We start from the raw sequence: 22509 nt of genomic DNA, 5'->3' as shown, positions 1-22509 counted from the left end.
ATACTAAACTGAATGATAAGCACAAGAGAAATCTTACAAAAGTAGTGTTATGAGTAGAAATTCAAAGAAACATTTATGATTTAATACTCCCTTCATGTCCCCTCCCCATTGAGCACTAAGCATTTAGCCACCAGCTTCATATAGCAAAAAGTGCAACTCTTTCTGCCCATGGGTCCTGTTTTACTTAAATAAATTACTAAGTTACACCATATTGTGTCTTAAGAATTTCTTGGCCATTGTGCTCAATGACCTGCAACAAAAGGATATTGCTTTTAAAACAAAATTAAGATTTATTTATTTATCAGAGAGAGAGCACAAGCAGGGACAAAGGCAGGCAAAGGAAGAAGCAGGCTCCTTGCTGAGCAAGAAGCCCAATGCAGAACTTGAAGCCAGGACCCCAGAATTATGACCTGAGCTGAAGGCAGACACTTAACAGGCAGAACCACACAGATGTCTGCAAAATTAAGATTTTAAAACACATTTTATTTTTTAAAGGTTTTATTTATTTGCGAGAGAGAACCAACTGAGCCACCCAAGTGTCCCTAAACCAGATTTTCTTAGTGCTTAAGATTACTCCTTGGGAACATATTACATACTTAAAGTAAATTTAAAGACAAGATATCAGTGTCACATTAAGCAAATTTTCATCCTGTAAAAGCTGATCAAGTGTCCAAATCAAGTCTTTTTTTCTTTTTTTTATCCCAAATCAAGTCTCACAGAATAGTTCTTTGGGGGTAGAGATCTACATCACTCAAATTTTGTTTCTTAAGTATCTAGCTACGCTCTGGGCACACAAATTAAGTGGCTAACGCACTCTCAATATACAACATCCTATGTTACTTTTTTTTTTTTACTTGCATCTAACATATTACTACAGAATTTCTTTCTCAAATTTCTAATCCCAAGTAACTTGTTTTTCTCCATGACATAATACCATATAAAGTATCTCAAACCTTTCTTCATGAATCTTCACTCTGACTCTATATTGTGTTTATGCACTACCTTTTACAATTATTTGCCAATTTTCCAAAAATTATCTTTTTTAAAGATTTTTTTAAAATTTTATTTATTTGACAGAAAGAGATCACAAGTAGGCAGAGGCAAGCAGAGAGAAAGGGGGAAGCAGGCTTCCAGCTGAGCAGAAAGTCTGATGTGGGGCTCAATTCCAGGACCCTGAGGTCATGACCCAAGCTCAAGGCAGAGGCTTAACCTACTGAGCCACCTAGGTACCCCCCAAAATTACCTACCTTTTTCTAAAAATCTTTTTCTATTTCCTCTTCAAAGTGTAGCCCTCAGAACTTAAAGTCATACTCCAGGTTGGTCACATCTGAAGCAAAAAGAGATCTTTTCTCCTTGATAAGGAGAACATACATTAAGGCATGTGTAAGGTGAGGGTATAGGTCCTAGCAAGAATAGAAGAAGGAAAAGGAATTAAAAAAAGCACTTTTTTCATGCAGTCCCTTCAGTCTCCCTGTCTAGATCTATTCTTACACATGCCTAATGTCCTCCTTGTAACAGTCAAAGAGTTAATGATTTCTTCAGAGTCTTCCAGCACAACAGATAACATCCAAGGAGTACCCAAGAGAGGTTATCATGAATGTTTTCCAAGACCACTGACTCCAGAGCTTCAATAACTTACAGAAGATGTCTAAGAATTCATCCTTGTTTTGACTAATTCCTGAAATGTATGAGGGGACACATACACCAGACCACTGTCTTCGATCTAAACCCCAAATGCCAAGCAAAGATGAGACAGTCTCCCTGTTTCTTTCTGAGTCTCCCAGACTGTCTGTATCGGCTCTCTCCACATATCTTCAATAAATTCTGCTCTCACTTCTCAGGGCTCACATTTGATTTCCATCCTGCATGAAGCCAAAGGACCCTCTTGGCTGGTCCTGTGGGACATCCCTCTGCATCGTTGGACCCAGCCAGCTGCATTACTTTCATTCTAAATATTACAAATCAAGGAATAGAGTCTAAAATTACATCTATCTCTTTAAAACACAATCAAATACTTTTTTTCATGATGGATTGAAAACTAAAATTAATACCTATTTTTTTCTAGATGGTCTTAAGCCACAGATCAAAAAGTCCTAGACTTTTGTACTTTTTCTTTTTTACTCCAATTTGCTGAATATTACTGGGTTAAAAGCTAACCTATCTTGTTCAATTATATAATATATTTTATCTACATTCAAATTTTGTATTGCACATATTTGGTAAGCAGTCACACTAGATCTTCCTCTGAGCTGTGGATGAAAATTTTCATCAAGTGTAGCTTAAAAGGAAGGCCTGCAATCATTACCAACTAACCCAACTGACATCAGTTTATTAGATAGTGCTTAACCTGAAATAAAAATCTGACAAAGATTCTATCAACATTCTCTAAAAAAGACTCTACACAAATCTCACATTATAGTTTCAAAACATGCTAAACAAAATATTACTAGAGCATCCTTACGATAGATGCTTAAAAGCAATTTGATAAAAATTTGACAGCTGTCACAAAAAAATGACCACCTTCATTTTATATATATATATTTTTAAAGATATTATTCATTTATTTGTCAGAGAGAGAGAGTACAAGCATGGGGAGCAGCAGGCAAAGGGAGAAGCAAGCTCCTTGCTGAGCAGGGAACCCAATGTAGGACTCAATTCCAGGACCCTGGTATCATGACCTGGGCCGAAGGCAGATGCTTAACTGACTGAGCCACCCAGGCATCCCCAATCTTCAATTTAAACAATAAAACATCAGAATAATTTCCATGAAAAATCATGAGCATAACCAGATACTTCATCTCATAGTTATTATTCAATACTGACTTGGATATGCTAGGCTAATCAATATAAAATAAAGAAATGTGTATATGTGTTAGAAAGGAGAATAACATATATTGTTAGATGATAAATTTATAGGCAATATAATTTTCTTCTCATAAAATCAAATAAAAAAAATTAAAACTAAAGAGGTTCAGTGACATGATCAGCTTTCATCTTTGATGAAACTCTATAAAACAAATGAACTTCTAGCATAATATATATGAAGAGAAATTACCAAGTACCATGAAAATTGGACCAAGATGTGAGAAAATGCTAAGAGTGAATTCGTCCCACTGGAGACTTGGGAAGAGCTGATAGACTGGAGTTTTCCAGAGTAGTGGTTCATACTGAAAAACAAAACAAATGATTCTTTGTTTGGAATGACAGGGATGCATAATTTGCCATCCCAAAATGTGTCTGTTTGGCTGGTGTATTATTTTAGGCTGATTATTTTTTCCCAAGTTTTCATTTAAATTCCAGTTAATTAACATACAGTCCAATATTAGTTTCAGTTGTAAAATTAAATGCTTCAAAGTTATATACGACAACCGGTGCTCCTCATAGGCTGGTTATTTTTAAGAAACAGAGGGCCTTTAAAAAAAAAAAAAAACCTCCCCTCTTTCTGCCTAAAATAATTTACAGGATGTGTTCCAGGAAGGGAGCTATCACCATAGATAACTGCAGCATAATATGATATGGTAGACAGGGAAGAAGCTAGCAAGGCCTGTTTGATCAAAGTTTTCCCAATGTCATATATTTTTTTAATGACCCAGCACACATTTGTTTACCAGACATTTACTCTTTCCACCTTCCTATGAATTGCCTTCTGCCCCTTTGAAGCCTTAGATCCTACCCTTTTCTCTTTAGTTCAGAAAGTCATATATGTACTTCATTTTGTTAACTGTCTTTGGAATCTCTAACGTTTATGTGGATTCCCCTGCATGTATTTAATTAAATTTTATTTTCTCCTGTTAATCTGTCTCATGTTAATTTAATTCTTAGAGCAGCCACAAGACTGAAGGGTGAAGGGAAAATTTACCTCCCCAGACTGAACAAAAAGATCTAGGTACATAGGCTGAATCAGGCAGGATTCTCCTTTCATCCTATTTGTCAGCACAAAATATAAGAGAAAGCAGGACTAAATGTGACAGAGAGCAGAAGCACTATTATTTCAAGAGTGAAGCTAAGGATGTATGTAGTAAGGAGAAGAAAAAATTCTGGATAACAAATTGCTCTGCAGCTGCCAATTCTCACCAGTTGGAGATATGCAGAAACTAAGGTACACACAAACTACTCTACCAAACGTTAATAAAGATACCTTCATGTTAGTCCAGAGCTCTGCTGGCCCATCCATTTACATTCTTCACCTGCAGACAGCTAGTCTTAAAGGAACTACTTTCAATAATGAGTAGTAATCCAAACTAAGCCAAAATGGGATCTCCATAAATACTACAAGAAAGATTAGAAAATAGACATGTACATATGCTCACTGCCAGAATCACAAGGGGATCTTTCACTGTGAGATCCGCTATTACATCACCAGGTTCACTCTTGGGCAGAATTATCAGACTAGATATTAAAATAACAAGGTCCAACTATATGTCATCAACAGAAGGCAACTTTAGACTCAAAGATACAGATAAATTGAAAGTAAAGGATGGAAAAACATATATTATAAAAATAGCAACCACAAGAGAGCTGCAGTGGCTATGCTAATATCAGACAAAAATATTACTGGAAATAAAGAGAGATATTTCATCATGACAAGAGTTGATTAGGAAAGTATAACAATTATAAGAATATAGACAGCTAACAAAAGAGCCCCCAAATACATAAAGCAAGAGCTAACAGAAATGAAAGAAGAAATAGACAATTCAATACTAAAAGCTGGAGATTTTAATACCTTACTTCTGGCAATGGATAACACCTAGACAGATGATCAGTAAGTAAATGGAAGGCTTTAAAAACATTGTAAACCAACTAGACCAAAAAAGACATTTACAGAATACTCACCCACTGACAGCACAATATCTATTCTTCTCAACTGCACAAGAACATTCTCCATAACAGACCACATGCTAAGTGTCAAGCAAATTACTGTGCACCAGGTATCAACCCCAAGGGAGGACTCTAAATACTTCTGCCCATTGCATCTTGGCATCAGAGTTGCCAAGAAGAACACAATACAGTCAAGCGGGATGGAACAACATTGTATTTACATAGAGAAAAGACAGACCAAGATCAGCTTCAGTACTGGGCATCAGTATCCCATGGCCAGTGGGTTTCTCTGTGCACCCCTCCTGTACCACAGTAGAAAGACCTTTTCTCTTCTTCACAGAGGACAGATGTAACAGTGGGCTTGGTCAGATACCACATGATTCACATGCTCCAAGCAGAGACTAGAGCTTCAGTGAGTCTGAAAGAGGGAAAGATATTCCCACACAAGATAATAAGACTATCACAGGCTGTATAGACTCCATTTCTTGGTAAGGAAGTGTTCCAAGCCCAAGACCCATTCTTACATGACTAAGTGAAATCTGAAAGACTGCGCATGAGGGGTGCCTGGGTGGCAAGTCGGTTAAATGATCCCAGGGTTCCGGATCAAACCCCACATAAGGCTCTCTGCTCAACGGAGAGCCTAATTCTCCCTCTCCCTCTGCCTGCTGCTCTGCCTACTTGTACTCTCTATCTCTGTGTCAAATAAATTTTAAAAAAAACTTTAAAAAATCATTTAAAAAATGTTGCACATTAGAATGCCCTTCCCAACACTATGCCATAAAATAAACTTCAGTAAGTTTATAGGGACTGATACCATACAAAATGTGTTATCTGACCATAATGGAATAAAATTAGAAATCAATAACAAACTGAAATTTAGGGAATTCAGATATATGTAGAAATTAAATCACATGTGCTAAAATAACCATGGGTCAAAGAAGAACAAGGGAAATTAGGAAACACTCTGAGATAAATGAAATGCTGAGATAAATGAAATGAAAGACACAATATATGAAAACTTATGGAATGCAACTAAAACAATGCTCAAAGGAAGATGTATAGCTGTAGTGTTGACACTGAAGAGGAAGATATACCTCAAATCAATTACCTAACCTCCTACTTTAAGATACTGGAAAAATAAAAACAAACCAAATTTAAAGGATTAAAGAAAAAATAAATAAAAAGAGGAAAAACAGTAGAGAAAGATGACAAAGGCACAAGTTGGTTCTTTGAAAAGATCAACATAATTGACAAAACTTTACCTAGATTGACCAAGAGAAAAGTCAAGAAAATGAAGATTACTAAAACCAGCAATGAAAGAAGACATTACTACAAACCTTAAAGAAATAAAAAAGATAATAGAATATTATGAACAGCTGTGTACCAATAAATGAGTAGTTTAGATGAAAAAATTCTTAGAATACACAAATACCAAAATTGGGTAAAAAGAAAAATAGAAAATTTGAGTGGACATATGAAAAGTAAATAGATTGAATTACTAACTAGATTGAATTAGTAAATAGATTGAATTAGAACTACACAGGAAAAAAACACAAAAGACATCATGAATGAATTCTACCAAACATTCTCATAAATATTAATAGCAGTTCTTTACAAACTCTTCCAAAGAATAGAAGAGGAGCAAGGGACACCTGGATGGCTAGTTGGTTAAGCACCTTACTCTTGGTTTTGGCTCAGGTCATGATCCTAGGGTCCTGAGATTGAGTCCCACGTAGAGCTCAGAGCTCAACATGGAATCTTGTTGTCCCTCTCCCTCTGCTCCTCCTCTCCCCTGCTTTCTCATAAATAAACAAATAAAATCTTTTCTTAAAAAAGAAGAACAAATACTTCCTGGCTTATTCTTTTTTTTTTAGAAGATTTTTTATTTATTTGACAGAGAGAGTAATCACAAGTAGACAGAAGTAGGCAGAGAGGTAGGCAGAGAGAGACGAGGAAGGAGGCTCCCTGCTGAGCAAAGAGCCCAATGCAGAGCTCAATCCCAGGACCCCAAGATCATGACCTGAGCCTAAGGCAGAGGCTTAACCCACTGAGCCATCCAGGTGCCCCTTCTGAGGGCAGTATTACTCTGATATCCAAAACAAAAGACATGACCAGAAAAGAAAACTACAGACCACTATCTTTTATGAATATAAACACAAAAATACTCAATGGAATACCAGAAAACCAAATTCAGCAATATATAAAAGGAATTATACACCATCATCAAGTTGGTTTAACATCTGAAAATCAATAAATGTAATATATATTAGGTTGTACAAGTTGCCATAACAAAGTATCACAGACTGGGTGAGCTAAACAACAGAAATTTACTTTCTTGTAATTCTGAAGGCTAGAATTCCAAGATCAATGTATCACCAGTGTTAATATCTTTCAAGGCTTCTCTCCTTGGCTTGTAAATGGCCATCTCCTCACTGTGACTTCACATGGTCTTCCCTCTGTGTGTGTTGATGAACTAATTTCTTTTTCTTTTTAAAGATTTATTTATTTTAGAGACAGAGGGTGTGAGCAGAGGCAGAGGTCGAATTTCTTCTTCTTAAAAGGACATCAGTCATATTGCATTAAGATTCACCTCAATGACTTCATGTTAACTCAGTTATTTCGTTTTAAAATTATTTATTTATTTATTTGACAGAGGAAGACACAGTAAGAGAGGGAACACAAGCAGACGGAGTGGGAGAGGCAGAAGCAGGCTTCCTGCTGAGCAGGGAACCTGATGTGGGGCTTGATCCCAGGACCCTGGGATGGTGACTTGAGCCAAAGGCAGATGCCCAACAACTGAGCCACCCAGGCAAGCCTACATCAATTACTTCTTTAAAAATGGCCACAATTGCCGAACTGTGGAAAGAGCCAAGATGCCCTTCAACAGATGAATGGATAAAGAAGATGTGGTCCATATATACTATGTAGTATTATAACTCCATCAGAAAGGATGAATACCCAACTTTTTTTATCAACATGGACGGGACTGGAAGAAACTATGCCGAGTGAAATAAGTCAAGCAGAGAGAGTCAGTTATCATAGGGTTTCACTTACTTGGGGAGCATAAAGAATAACGTGGAGGACATTAGGAGAAGAAAAGGAAAAGTGAATTGGGGGAAATTAGAGGGGAAGACGAACCATGACAGACTGGGACTCTGAGAAACAAACTGAGGGTTTTAGAGGGGAGGGAGATGGGGGGATAGGTGAGCCTGGTGGTGGGTATTAAGGAGGGCATGTATTGCATGGAACACTCACTGTGGTACAAAAACAATGAATCTTGGAACACTGAAAAAATGGAATAAATTTTAAAAATATGTATCTTCAAATATAATTCCAAATATATTCTGAGGTACTTCGGTTCAGGCATCAACACATGAATTTTGGGGGGACACAATTCAGCTCATAGTGATATATCAATTGATTAAAATACAAACACCATATGATCATCTGAATACATGCAGAAAAATCATTTGGCAAAATCCAACACCATTTTATAATAAAATCAGCCATCAAACTAGGAAGAGAAGGGAATTTCCTTATCCTGATAAGGGCATTCATGAGATAGAGTGGAAAACTGAAGAGGAAGACAATGAAGCCAAAGTTGGTTCTTTGAAAAGATCAAGAAAACTGACAAAACCTTAGCTATATTGACGAAGAGAAAAAGCCACAAGACTAAAATTAGTAAAACCAGAAATGAAAGAGGGGTCATTTTCAAAGACCTACTGAAAGGTAATATTATAGTTACAGGTAAAAACCAGTGTGCTTTTGCCTAAGGTCAGCGACAAGTCAGGAAAGTTTTCTCTAACCACTTCTATTCGACATTGTGCTAGAGGCTCTAGCTAGCCCAATTAGGGAAGAATACAAGATCAAAGACATTCAGATGCAATGGATGGGAAGATTAAAACTATCTCCATTTAGAGATGACCAGTCCTTGTATATTGAAAATCCTAAAGAATCCACTAAAAACTGTAAAACAAATAAATGACATCAGAAAGGTTATAGGATAAAAGATTAATATAAAAACCCATCAATTATATTTTATAGACTAACTATTGTAAAAATGAACCAATAAAAAATGCAATGAAAAATCTATTTAAAAATGTTTTTTAAAAAGGGGGCGCCTGGATGGCTCAGTGGGTTAAAGTCTCTGCCTTCAGCTCAGGTCATGATCCCAGGGCCCTGGAATTGAGCCCCATGTAGGGCTCTCTGCTCAGCAGGGAGCCTGCTTCCCTTCCTCTCACTCTGCCTGACTCTCAGCCTACTTGTGATCTCGTCAAATAAACAAATAAAATCTTTTAAAAAAAGAAAATATTAAGGAATAAATTTAGCAAAAGAAATATAAAATGTGTACTCTGGAAACTCCAAAACAATGTTGAAAGGAATTAAAGAAGGGGCACCTGAGTGGCTCAGTTGGTTAAGCATCTATCTTCAGTTCAGATCGTGATCCCAGGGTCCTGGGATCCAAGCCCTTTGGGCTCCCTGCTCTGTAAGGAGTCTGCTATTCCCTCTCCCTCTGCTGCATTCCCTGCTTATTCTCTCTCTGTGTGTCAAATAAACAAGTAAAATCTTTAAAAATAAGTAATTAATTAATTAAACTAAAAAGAAGGGAATTAAAAAACATCTAAATGGGGAAAATCCCATGTTCATGGATCAGAAAACTTTACACTGTTAAAATGGAAATACTGTCCAAATGGATCTACAACATACTCCCTATCAAAAGTAAGCTGGTTTCCTTGCAGAAACTGACAAACCGATCCTAAAATTCATATGGAAATGCAGGTCACCCAGAAGAGCCAAGAAAATCTTGAGAAAAAGAACAAAGTTGGAAAACAAATAATTTCTAAAACTTGCCTCAAAAGTATAATAACGAAGAGAGTGTGGTACTGGGATAAGGACAGACATATAAATCAATGGAATAGAAATGGGAATCCAGAAATTAACTCCCACATTTATTGATCAACTGATTTTCTTTTCTTTCTTTTTTTAAAGATTTCATTTTTAAGTAATTTCTACACCCAACATGGGGCTCGAACTCACAACCTAGAGATCAAGAGTCTTGTGCCCTACTGACAGGAATTCATTCCTTGATCAACTGAATTCCAACAACGGTTCCCCAACATTTCAACAGGGAAAGAATAGTTCTTTTCAATAAACAGTGCCAGGATAACTGTATATCCACTTGCAAAAGTGTTAAGGTAGACCACTACCTCACACCATCTACAAAAATTAACTCAGAGTGTATCAAAATGATGCCAGCAAAATAACAGAATAAGAATTCCTAGCCCTTATTCTCCCACAAAAATACAATTAGCAACAATATACAGACCAAAATTCCTTTATGAGGATTCCAGAGTCCAGTTACAAAGCTGGAGTACTCCCAGGTGAACACAAGGCTGAAATAGCTATGCTGAAACAAGTACAAAGAATAAATTTTACTTGGCTCACATCAGCCCTGCACCCACGTTGACCCACCAAGAAAGAATACCCTGGCTTGCTACTGGCCCTTCCAGAGGAAAGAAAAGAGCACAGCATGTGTCCAATGTAACAACTTCTCAGAAGGCTGCCTTAAAGGACTAATTTCTATATTGCCCCAATCAGAGAACTGATCGAACTGGCATAGTTTGGATGCCTGAAGGCTATGGAGAACAAAAGAAAATACCAAGGGGACGAAGGAGGGAGAAAAGTGAGGATGTGTCCAGACTTTTGGGATTTTGGAAAGCTGCCTAAGAAACTGGTATCTGTTTTATCTGACTCGGGTTGCTGACAGGAAACCAGCATACCCTGGATGCCTAGTGATCACTGAAAACAAGGGACAACTATTGCCATAGAACATAGAAAACTAAAATGCTGCAGATAGACACTAGAGGGAGCAACAAAGAGCATTTTAAATTACCAGGTTCCAAAATAAAATAAAATAAAATAAAAATCTCCAGTCAAAAGGAGCGCTATAGGAAAGAAACTGGGGGTTGCTGGAGGGGAGAGGGTGGGGGGATGGGGTAACTGGATAATGGGCCTTAAGGAGGACACGTGATGTAATGAGTACTGGGTATTTTATGCAACTGAGGAATCACTAAATTCTATTCGTGTAATAATGCACTATATGTTAACTAAATTGAATTTAGAATTTTTTAAAGATTTCATTTATTTATTTAACAGACAGGGATCACAAGTAGGCAGAGAGGCAGGCAGAGAGAGAGGGGAAAGCAGGCTCCCTGATGAGCAGAGAGCCCGATGAGGGGGATGCGGGGCTCGATCCCAGGACACTGAGAACATCACCTGAGCCAAATGCAGAGGTTTAACCCACTGAGCCACCCAGGCGCCCCTGAATTTAAATTTTAAAAATTTTTTTCAAGGAGCTAAAAGAAAAATATGTGAAAAGTAATGAAGAAAACCTATGGGGTATACAGGACTTATGGGACAACTTTATTTTAAAATTTTTTTAAAAAAAATTCTACGTGTTTATTTGACAGAGAAAGAGAGAGAGCACAAGCAGGGAGAAGCAGGGTCTCCACTGAGCATGGAGCCTGATATGGGGCTTGATCCCAGGATCCTGGGATCATGAGCTGAGCTGAAGACAGATGCTTAACTTACTGAACCACTCATGGGCCCTGGAGACACCTTTAAAAGAAATCATCACTGGAATCTCAGAAGAAGAGAGAAAGGGGTAGAAAGCTTATTTAAGGAAATAATGAGAGAGAACTTCTCGGACATGGGGAAAGATTTGGAAATCCAAGTTCATGAAGCTAATAGGTTCACCCCAAAATGTCACTCCAAAACAATCTTCTCTATGACAAATTATAATAAAACTACATAAAATTAAAGGCAAAGAGAATTTTAAGAGCAAAAAGAGAGAACAATTTCTCTCTTATAAGTGAACCCCCAGTAGGCTATCACCAGAAACACTGCACACCAGGAGAGAATGGGGTGATGTTATTCAAAGTCCTGAAATAAAAATAAACCACTGACCAAGAAAACATTATGCAGCAAAGTTATCCTTCAGAAATGAAAGTGAGATAAAGACTTTCCCAAATAAGCAAAAGCTTGGGGAGTTCATCACCATTAGACCTGCCTTACAAGAAATGCTGAAAGGAGTTCTTCAAACTGAAATCAAACGATGATAACCAGTAACATAAAAACATATGAAAACATACCATATGCTGGTAAAAGTAAGTATAGAGTCAGATTAACAATACCCAATACTGTAATATAGTGGTGTGATAACCACCATACTCTCAGGGTTAAAGAACAAATATATTTAAAATAGAAATAGTTATAATTTTGTTAATGGATACACCCTATAAAAAGACATAAATTATGACAATAGAAACATAAAATGGGTAGGAGTAAAAGAGTAGAGTTTTGCATGTGATGAAAGCCAACTGGGGTGCCTAGGTGGCTTAGTTGGTTAAGTGTCTGCGTTCAGCTCAGGTCATGATCTCAGTGTCCTGGGATCGTGCCCCATATTGGGCCCCCAGCTCGACAAGGAATCTGCTTCTCACTCTCCCTCTGCCCCTCACACCGCTTATGCTCACTTTCTCTCAAATAAGTAAATAAAATCTTTATAAAAAAGCCTAGTTGTTGTCAGCTTAAAATAGGCCTATGTCTATAAAATGCTTCAATTAAAGTACAGGTAACCATAAAAAAACTATAGTAGATACAAAATAAAGAAAAGGAAATCAAAGATACACACAAGATAAAGATAAGGAAATCAATTCGCAAAGGAAGATAGCAAGACGGGGGAAAAAAGGAACAGAGATACTATAAAACAGCCAGAAAACAATGGACATAGTAAGTTCTTACCTATTATTATTTTTTTAGAAATTTTTTTAAAGATTTTATTTATTTATCAGATAGAGATCACAAGTAGGCGGAGAGGCAGGCAGAGAGAGAGGGGGAAGCAAGCTCCCTGCTGAGCATACTGGGATCACGACCTCAGCCCAAGGCAGAGGCTTTAACCCACTGAGCCACCCAAGCGCCCCTTTACCTATTATTATTTTAAATGAAAATGGATTAAATTCTCCAATCAAAGGCATAGCTGAATGGATTAAAAACAAGATCCAACTATATGCCGCCTCCAGCACTTTCAAGGGACATACACAGGTTTAAAATGAAGAGAAGGAAAAAGATATTCCATGCAAATGGAAATAAAAAGAGAGAGTGGGAATAGCTATACTTGTATTGGATAAAACTGACTTTAAGTAAAAAACTGTAACAGGAAACAAAGAAGGTCATCATATGGTGAGAAAGAGGTCAAAGTCATCAAGAGGATGTAACAATTTTTATGCATCTACCCAACATCAGAACACAGAAATATATAAAGCAAATAATAGCGTATCTGAAGGGAGTAATAGACATTACAGGAATAACAGGGGACTTCAAACCCCAGTTTCATCAGTGGATATATCACCCAGACAGATAATAAATAAGAAAACACTGAACCTTATCTCTACTTTAGACCAAATGGACCTAGCAGACATGTACAGAACATACCCACCAACTTCAGCAGAAAACACATTCTTCTCAAGCACATATGGAACATTATCCAGGATATATCATGTGCTAGGTCACAAAATAAGTCTCAGCAAACTTTAAAAGACTCAAATCATATAGAGTAGATTTTCTGACCATAATCATATGAAACTAGAAGTTGATAACTGGAGGAAAACTAGACAATTTACAAATATGTGGAAATTAAATAACACACTCCTTAAAAAAAAAATAACACACTCCTAAAAAACTGTGGGCCAAAGATGAAATTGAAGGGAAATAATATTTTGAAACAAATGAAAATGAAAGCACAATGTACCAAAACTTATAGGATGCTGCAAAAGCTGGGCTAAGAGGGAAATTTACAGCAATAAATAACTACATTAAAAGAAATTATTTTGGGGCACCTGGTGACACAGTCCGTTGTATCAGATTCTTGATTTCCACTCAGGTCATGATCTCAGGGTCGTGAGATGGAAAAGGCTCTGTGCTAAGCAGAGTCTGTTTAAGATTCTTGCTGCCCTTCCCCCCAGCTCTCCCCTACTCTCCTTCTCTTGCTCTAAAATAAATAAATCTTAAAAAAGAAAAATAAAAGGGGGCACCTGGGTAGTTCAGTCAGTTAAGTGTCTGTATTTCGCTCAGGTTGTGACCCCAAGGTTCTGGAATGGACCCCCACATTGGGCAACCTGACCAGTGGGAGTCTGCTTCTCCCTCTCCCTTTGTCCCTCCTCCCCCGCTTATGCATGCTCTCTCTCTTTCTCTCTCAAGTAAATAAATGAAAAATTTTTTTAAAAAGGAAGAAAGAAAATGAAAAACTTTGTCACTTATGTGGAACCTAAAAAGAAAAAACTAAAAGATACAGAGAACACATTGGTGTTTGCCATTTGCAGTGGAAGGGAGTAGGCAAGTGGTTGAAGTTGGGCAAAAGTACAAACATCTGATTATAAAATAAATAATACACAGAATAGTTACTATTTTTAATAATACTGAATTGCATATTTGAAGGTCACTAAAAGAGTAGATCTGAAAAGTTCTCATTACAAGGAAAAATTCTATAACAATGTACGGTAATAAGTATTAACTAGACTTATTGTGGTGATCATTTCCCAATATGTACCAATGTCAAATAATTACATTGTATATCTGAAATGAATATAATGCTATATGTCAATTATACTTCAATTTTTCAAAAAAACTTAAATTAGAAATAAATGTTTACTAATTTAATTATTGGATGATCCATATAAAAATTAAATCTTCCTTAAAAAATTAACATCTTCCTAACTAAACATGGAGACTGTAAAATCCATAAAAGAAAAATAAACATATTTTAATATAGAAATACAAAAAACATTTTTATCTGGCAAAATATACTATAAACAAATCAACATAAATTGTATAGGAGGAAAAAATATTTGTGAAATAGGTAGAAGATAACAGTTAATATCTACATTTTACAAAGAACTTTCCCAAACTGAAAAACAACAAAAAAAAAAACTTTTCAAGTTTTTAATGAACAAGTAATTTACGTAACAAATCAAAGAGAACCAAATATAAATGACAATATGCTCAAATTCACTGGTGTTATATGAAATTAAAATTAAAGTAACAGTGAGATATAAAACCACGACTGATTTTAGAGACAAGAAAGGGTGCTCATAACTTGTTGGTGGCAATTAAAAGTACTTGAACAGTACTCTAGCAATACATTCTAAAATTAAAATTATTAATACACTTCAATGCGTCCATTCCACATCTGAAAGTGAATTTCACGGAAATAAAAGCACCAATATTATAGAAATATGTAAATAATAGTACAGCATGGCTTATGAGGGCTAAAGAACACTTGAAATGCGGGGTTCGTCAACAGGTAAATAACTGAATATATCAGTGATTCACTCTGCATTACGGGGAACTAGACAGCTATTAAAAATAACAGATTTGTAGGGATTTCCAAAGACATTGGTGACTAAAAAGTATAAAGTGCATTATCTGTCCTAATAAACTTTCTAAAACATATAACAAAAAAAAAAAATCTAAAAGACATACACCTGTGTGGAGCAATTAAGTGATTGAAAATAAATATATGCAAAGAAAATCACAAGCTTCCTTTGTACTGGATACCTGATGGGAATGGTGAGATGACAAGAAGGAAATGAGAAGGGACCAAATCAAAGAAGATTTCTTTTTTTTTAAGAAACAAAAGTGAACTGGGGCACCTGGGTGGCTCAGTCAGCTGGGTGTCTGTCTTTGCTCCTTCATGATCCCAGGGCCCTGCGTTGGAGCCCTGCATTTGGTTCCTTGTTTGGGGGTAGGGGGTGCCTCTCCCTTTCCCTCTATGCGCTCTCTCTCTCTCTCTCTCTCTCTCTCAAGTAAATAAATAAAGTGTTTTTTAAAATGAACTTTTAGGGGACACCTGGGTGGCTCAGTTGGTTAAGCAGCTGCCTTCGGCTCAGGTCATGATCCCAGCTTCCTGGGATTGAGTCCCACATCAGGCTCCTTGCTCGGCAGGGAGCCTGCTTCTCCCTCTGCCTCTGCCTGCCATTCTGTCTGCCTGTGCTTGCTCGCTCTCCCTCTTCTGACAAATAAATAAAATCTTAAAAAAAAAAATGAACTTTTAGGAGCACCTGGGTGGCTCAGTGGGTTAATGCCTCTGCCTTCAGCTCAGATCATGATCTCAGGGTCCTGAGATGGAGCCCCACATCAACTTCTCTGCTCAGCAGGGAGCCTGCTTCCCCCCACCTCTTCCTGCCTCTCTGCCTCCTTGTGATTTGTCTGTCAAATAAATAAATATAATCTTTATAAATAAATAAATAAATCTTTAAAATAAATAAATAAATAAATAAATAAATAAAATGAACTTTTAAAGGGCATTTTTTGTAATAAAAGGTTATGAGGTCTTTTTTTTTTTTTAAGATTTTATTTATTTATTTGTCAGAGAGAGAGAGAGAGCAAGAGTGAGCACAGGCAGAGTGGCAGGCAGAGTCAGAGGGAGAAGCAGGCTCCCTGCGGAGCAAGGAACCCGATGTGGGACTCGATCCCAGGACGCTGGGATCATGACCTGAGCCGAAGGCAGCTGCTTAACCAACTGAGCCACCCAGGCGTCCCAAGGTTATGAGGTCTTTAAAATAAAACACATAGGGGTGCCTGGGCGGCTCAGTAGGTTAAGCCTCTGTCTTCAGCTCAGGTCTTGATCTCAGGGTCCTCAGATGGAGACCCCACAGGCTCTCTACCCCGTGGGGAGCCTGCTTCCCCCTCTCTCTCTGCCTGCCTCTCTGTCTACTTGTGATCTCACTCTCTGTCAAATAAATAAATAAAATCTTTTTAAAAATAAATAAAACACATATGTGGTATATCAATGAATTTTTAAAATAAAGACATTCATTTGAAATTTTTAAAATTTTTTAATGCTTTAATCAGGGGCACCCAGGTGGCTCCGTTGGTTGAGCAGCTGCCTTCAGCTCAGGTCATGATTCTAGGGTCCTGGGATGGAGCCATATCCGGCTCCCTGCTCAGCAGGGAGCCTGCTTATCACTCTGCCCCTCTCCCTGCCACTCTGCTTACTTGTGCTCTCTCTCTAGCTCTCTGTCAAATAAATAAATAAAATGTTTTTTTATAATTCTAATTAGCCTTATTAAAACAAAGCTTTCAGAACGCTCAAGTATTCATAATGTCTGATTTCCTGTAAATGTGTACATAGGAAATAAATACAAACTGTTACTAAGAAAAACCTTACAAATAATTTATTGTGGCTTTTACTTAACTATTTCAACAAGGCGCCGGGGGTGGGAAGCAGAGAGAGGGAGAGAGAATCTTTAAGCAGGCTCAACGCCTAGAGCTAGCCCCACCTGAGGCTCAATCTCCCGACCCTGAGATCGGAACCTGAGCGGAAATGGAGTTCGAAGCTTAACCAACTGAGCCACCCAGGAGCCCCAGTCTGAACAATAACTCAATCCATAATGTCAATAATACTATTAAATACCATGACGACAAGCAAAATTAAAGAATAATGTTACAACTGAGAATGAAGAACCTTAAACAATAAAGCTGTGAGTTAGGCTAAAAGAGTAAGGCAGTTTTTAATACGAACTCACCTCTTTCAAATGTTCTATGTCTGGTTCTCTTTCACCGGTTCCCTCCGTAGAACTCAGACCAGGCGGAAGACTGGGACTGAAGGCCATGAGGTCGGTCTTGGGAGCGCCCTCCCCAGAGCACACCCTCTGCCGCCTCTGCTGCGAGTACGACCAGCTCCCCACCGCACTGGAGCACACGAGCGTGGGCTTCCCAGGCCCGCACGCGCCCTCCCTGGGCGGAGCCGAGCACCGCAGCGCCGTGTACAGCAGCAGCGTGAGCACCAGCAGGCTGGACACCGCGCAGATGGCGACGATCAGGTACACGTTGACGTCCACCAGCGCCGTCTCGGCGCCAGCGGCGCCCGCCAACACCCGCGACGACGCCTTTGGCGCCTGGCCGCTCTCCACCAGCGACAGCAGCACGGTGGCCGTGGCCGTCAGCGCCGGCTCGCCGTGGTCCTTGACCAGCACCAGCAGGCGCTGGCGCGGCGGGTCCGCCTCGTCCAGGGGGCGCGTCGTGCTGATCTCGCCCGTGTACAGCGCCACGCGGAACGGGCTGCGCGCGCCCCCCGCCGCCGGCTGCAGCTCGAACGACAGCCACGCGTTGTAGCCGGAATCCGCGTCCACCGCGCGCACCTTCGCCACCACGTGGCCCGCGCCCACCGACCGCGACACCAGCTCGCTCAGCGCGCCGCCCCCGCCGCCCGCGCCGGGCCGCGGCAGCAGCGCCGGCGCGTTGTCGTTCTCGTCCAGCACGAACACCTGCAGCGTCACGTTGCTGCCCAGCGGCGGCACCCCCGCGTCGCGCGCGCTCACTTGGAACTGCAGCAGCTCCAGCTCCTCGTGGTCCAGCGGCTGCAGCGCGTACACCTTGCCGCTCTCCGCGTGCACCGACACGTAGCTCGACAGCGCGCGCTCGCCCACGCGCCGCTCCACCAGCGAGTAGGACACCCGCGCGTTCTCCTGCGCGTCCGCGTCCCGCGCCGACACCGTGAAGATGTGGCAGCCGGGCGGGTTGTTCTCCTTCACGAACACCGTGTACTCGGGCTGCGCGAACGCCGGCGCGTTGTCGTTCACGTCCGCCACTTCCACGGACACGCTGGCGGTGGCGGAGAGCGGAGGCGATCCTCCGTCCCGTGCTGTCACCACCAGCTCATAGTTGGACACGCTCTCGCGATCCAAGGCGCTGTCCAGCACCAGCGAATAGTAGTTCTTGAAGGTGGACACCAGCTTGAAGGGAACGTGGGGTGTTAGTGAGCAGGTCACCTGCCCGTTGGCACCAGAGTCACGGTCAGACACGCTGATCAGGGCGATGACGGTGCCCACCTGAGCATCCTCTCGCACCGGAAGTGACAGAGAAGTTATGGTAATTTCTGGGGCATTATCATTTATATCTAGTATTTCCACGAAAATGGTACAGTGACCTGCCATTGGAATATTCCCCTTGTCTGTTGCTTCCACCGATATTTCATACAACTTCTTTTCTTCGAAATCTAGTTTACCTCTTGTTCTAATTTCCCCACTGTTGGGGTTTATGATAAATGCATATAACACCGCAGGCGATATAGGCCTTCTAAATGAGTAGATTATGTCTCCATTCGTACCATCATCAAGATCTGTGGCATTCAGCTTGATCACCAATGTTCCATTAAATGCGTTCTCTAATACTGTCACTTTATAAATATACTGTTCAAATTCTGGGGCATTGTCGTTCACATCCAGAATTGTAATCAGCAACTGAACTGTGCCGGTCAGCTCCGGTTTACCCCCATCAGTGGCTGTCAATACTAAGTTATGCTCCTGAATTTGCTCTCTGTCCAATGATTTCCTCAATACAAGTGACAACGAAGACGTCTGTTCACGATCGTTCTGTGTGTCCAAAGCGAAGTACTCGTTGGGATCCACTCGGTAGGTCAAGGCCGAGTTTACTCCAATATCTGCATCGGATGCGCCATCTAGTGGAAACCGAGTTTCTGGGGGTCTAGATTCTGCAATGATTATTCTTTTTTTACTTTCAGGGAACACAGGCGGATTGTCATTAATATCCTTCACCTCCACCTCCACATGGAAAACCTGCAATGGCTTGTTCACGATCACCTCCAGGTGGATGCTGCACTCCGCGCTCCGCCCGCACAGCTCCTCGCGATCGATCCGAGAATTCACAAACAAAATGCCATTCTGCAGATTTACCTCCAGAAGGTCCCCGGGGCCTTTGGACGCCACCCGGAACAGGCGTGGCACCAGCTCCGCCAGCTCCAGTCCCAAATCCTGGGCGATGCGGCCCACAAAGGTGCCGTGTTTGGCCTCTTCCAGGACTGAGTAGTGGACCTGGCCGCTCCCAGTCTTCCAGGCTGCGAGGAGCAGAAGCAACAGCAGCAGACTCGGGATTCCTGGGCCTCCTCGCCAGAACAGCATGGTACACTCAAAAGGATTCAAAGGTAATCTGAAGTATAAGTTATACCTTACCGCAAACTGACTCTCGCGGGCTTCTGAGGGGGAGGATTCAACAGAGGTTTTCCACTATCTGCCCAATTTTCTGCAGGAAGGAGGAAGCAGAGGCACGTTCTTCTCGGAAATGTTCTCAGTAAAGAGCGACACCATGTGCATGAAGGTGTAACTGTAGAAATGATTAGGTCTTCACATTTTCCATTGATGCAGAGGGTTTTGTTTTGTTTTGTTTTGTTTTCATTTCATGAGATTTTTCACTGCAAATACGTAATCGAAGATTAAATGTCTTTCTTTCCAGAAATAGTAAGTCGCTATATTCTGCCCTGTATACGATGCTAGTTGAGAATTGTTTGAATTCAGTTTTTCCACAAATATATTTTGCAAGTGTAAAACTTTCATGCAGAATTTTTTAAAAAGATTTTATTTATTTATTTGACAGAGAGAAATCACAAGTAGATGGAGAGGCAGGCAGAGAGAGAGGAAGGGAAGCAGGCTCCCTGCTGAGCAGAGAGCCCGATGCAGGACTCGATCCCATGACCCTGAGATCATGACCCTGAGATCATGACCTGAGCCAAAGGCAGCGGCTTAACCCACTGAGCTACCCAGGTGCCCCTATGTAGAATTTTTTTTAAAGACTTTATCTTTAAGTAATCTCTCCACCCAATGTGGGGCTTGAACTCACAACCCTGAGATCAAGAGTCACATGCTCTGCTGAAGGAGCCAGCCAGGATCTCCCATGCAGAATTTTGAAGGAGGAGTATTTGGTATTCACTTTTGGAAACAAGTCTCCAGTTCTGCCTAACTTTGGTGGTTTCAGTTGGGAATGTCTTTCTCCTGTAATATTTATTTAGAACTGTTCACACAATGGCCATTAAGTCCAAATGGAAATATAATCAATTATAAGAATAAAACGGATTATCGTGGAAAATATTAAGTGGTATACCAGCTGTGTAAATAAACCATTCATATAAATTCTCCCAATTATGAAATGTGGATAAAATATTTGTATCTAAACGAAGTGTCTTATCAATGTGTATGAGTTTGTATGTGAGCATGTGCATAAACACAATAATTTAGATCATTAAGATATAACAACATTTTAAAATTTTCTTTGCATAAAAGATGCCAAGAACTAGCATCCTACAAATCTGATGGAATTTTAATTAATACCAATAGTTAAGCTTCACTCTTCTCTTCCCCATCCCTGGGAAAAACTTTACTATCATTTCAATTGACTCTGATTTTCCAAACATCAACAGGTAGGCAAAAATGTTAACATATCTTTAGCAAAAAAGAAAGGAAGGGAATATTACTTCTACCTATTGCTACAACTATCTTTACCAAGCCACAAAGTTCCAGGCAAAATAGAGTACAGCTCCAATAATTATCTTGCTTGTCCTGTGCACAATGCTCCATGAAACAATAGTTTAGTTCATTTCTGTGTCTTTGCTCATCTCTGAAAATTTGAGTAGAGTATCTGATATTCTCTTACCCCCATCCTTCTCTCCTGTTACATTACTTTCATTAACACTTTACTCCTATCCCTGAACAGTCCCTGTATTATTTGTAGTTGTTCTTGTCTATCAAGCTCTACCTTGTTTTCCTTTCCACTCCACCTAACCTAGACTTCAGAGTCTACTATGTGAAATATGTCAGATACCCCGAAAGCACTCACCTACTTCTATTACTCCTCTAACATTTTCTTTAGCTTCCAACACACAGCCTAACCATTTTCTCCTCTTACTTAGCTTCTCCGCTTAGGGATGTTACTTCACCATGATCACGATATTCTCTACAAGTTTACTCTCACATTTGATGTGGGCTTGCAAATGAATTCCTAATTAACTCTTTTCGCCTGCATACAGAGATTCTTCCATATTTCCTTCTCAAATTCCCAACCTCATTCCCACCATGTCATTCTCAGATAACTTACACAAAGAGATAAGTAATCACATATGAATTCAGAGTCTCTTTTTTTGTATCAACATTTTTCTTTCTCTATTAAGGAAAATTATCCTTACTTTTAAAGTCAACCTTATGCTCTTAAAATATTATTCTCTCTTCTATCCTCTTCCATATTTTTCATCTTTTTTTCTGTTTTCTTTTTAAGTAGGCTCCATGCCAGAACTCACGACCCTAAGATCAAGACTCTGAGATCAAGACCCAAACTGAGATCCAGTCAGACGTTTAACTGACTGAGCCATCCAGATGCCCCCATATTTTTCATCTTCACCTGCATACTTTTTCAAAAGATTTTATTGATTTATTTGACAGAGCACGAGCAGAAAGAGAGGCTGATGGAGAAGAAGGAGGCATCCAGCGGAGCAGGGAGCCCAACAATGACAATGACAACAACCGCAAAAGTTGATCCCAAGACCCTGGGATCATGACCTGAGTGGAAGGGAGCATCTTAAGGACTAAGCCACCCAGGCACCCCTCATTTTCATCTTCATTCTTTCTTCTTTTCCCCTTTTTTCATCTTCGTTCTTAATCTACCTGTTGCATCTTCAGTATCTTTTTATACTTGCTTCTTTTCCTCACACTACAAACACACTCATGTGTCCATATGTATGTATATACACACATATATATTTTACATATACACATGCCCATACATATGTACACACAGTATACATACACATTTAAATTTGCTACTTCTTGTGGGAAAAGCAAGTTCTGTTTA

The 22509-nt window shown here is 39.7% G+C and overlaps 5 protein-coding genes across 6 annotated transcripts in view; all 5 read right to left on the bottom strand.

The window, feature by feature from the left end:
- Positions 1 to 22509, bottom strand: part of LOC131832160 (protocadherin alpha-1-like) — a 157107-nt gene that overhangs the window by 55972 nt on the left and 78626 nt on the right.
- The window catches only part of LOC131832159 (protocadherin alpha-3-like), a 149815-nt gene that overhangs the window by 55975 nt on the left and 71331 nt on the right, over positions 1 to 22509 (bottom strand).
- Positions 1 to 22509, bottom strand: part of LOC131832161 (protocadherin alpha-6-like) — a 119504-nt gene that overhangs the window by 52752 nt on the left and 44243 nt on the right.
- LOC131832162 (protocadherin alpha-7-like) overlaps positions 1 to 22509 on the bottom strand; it is a 109355-nt gene that overhangs the window by 52752 nt on the left and 34094 nt on the right.
- LOC131832158 (protocadherin alpha-C2) overlaps positions 1 to 22509 on the bottom strand; it is a 114516-nt gene that overhangs the window by 86143 nt on the left and 5864 nt on the right. Inside the window, exon 1 of one of the 2 annotated variants that reach the window (XM_059174818.1) lies at positions 17400 to 19928. The exons of the other annotated variant lie outside the window; for it this stretch is intronic. Coding sequence (XP_059030801.1) covers positions 17400 to 19793 — 2394 coding nt within the window. The 5' untranslated portion in view covers positions 19794 to 19928. Of the gene's footprint in view, positions 1 to 17399; positions 19929 to 22509 lie in introns of those variants that run through there. 2 annotated transcript variants of the gene reach the window in all.

This window comes from Mustela lutreola, chromosome 5, assembly GCF_030435805.1.
Source record: "Mustela lutreola isolate mMusLut2 chromosome 5, mMusLut2.pri, whole genome shotgun sequence".
NCBI classification, from domain to species: domain Eukaryota; kingdom Metazoa; phylum Chordata; class Mammalia; order Carnivora; family Mustelidae; genus Mustela; species Mustela lutreola.
Note: the sequence above shows the minus strand (reverse complement) of the source record. Positions and strands in the feature narration are given on the sequence as shown.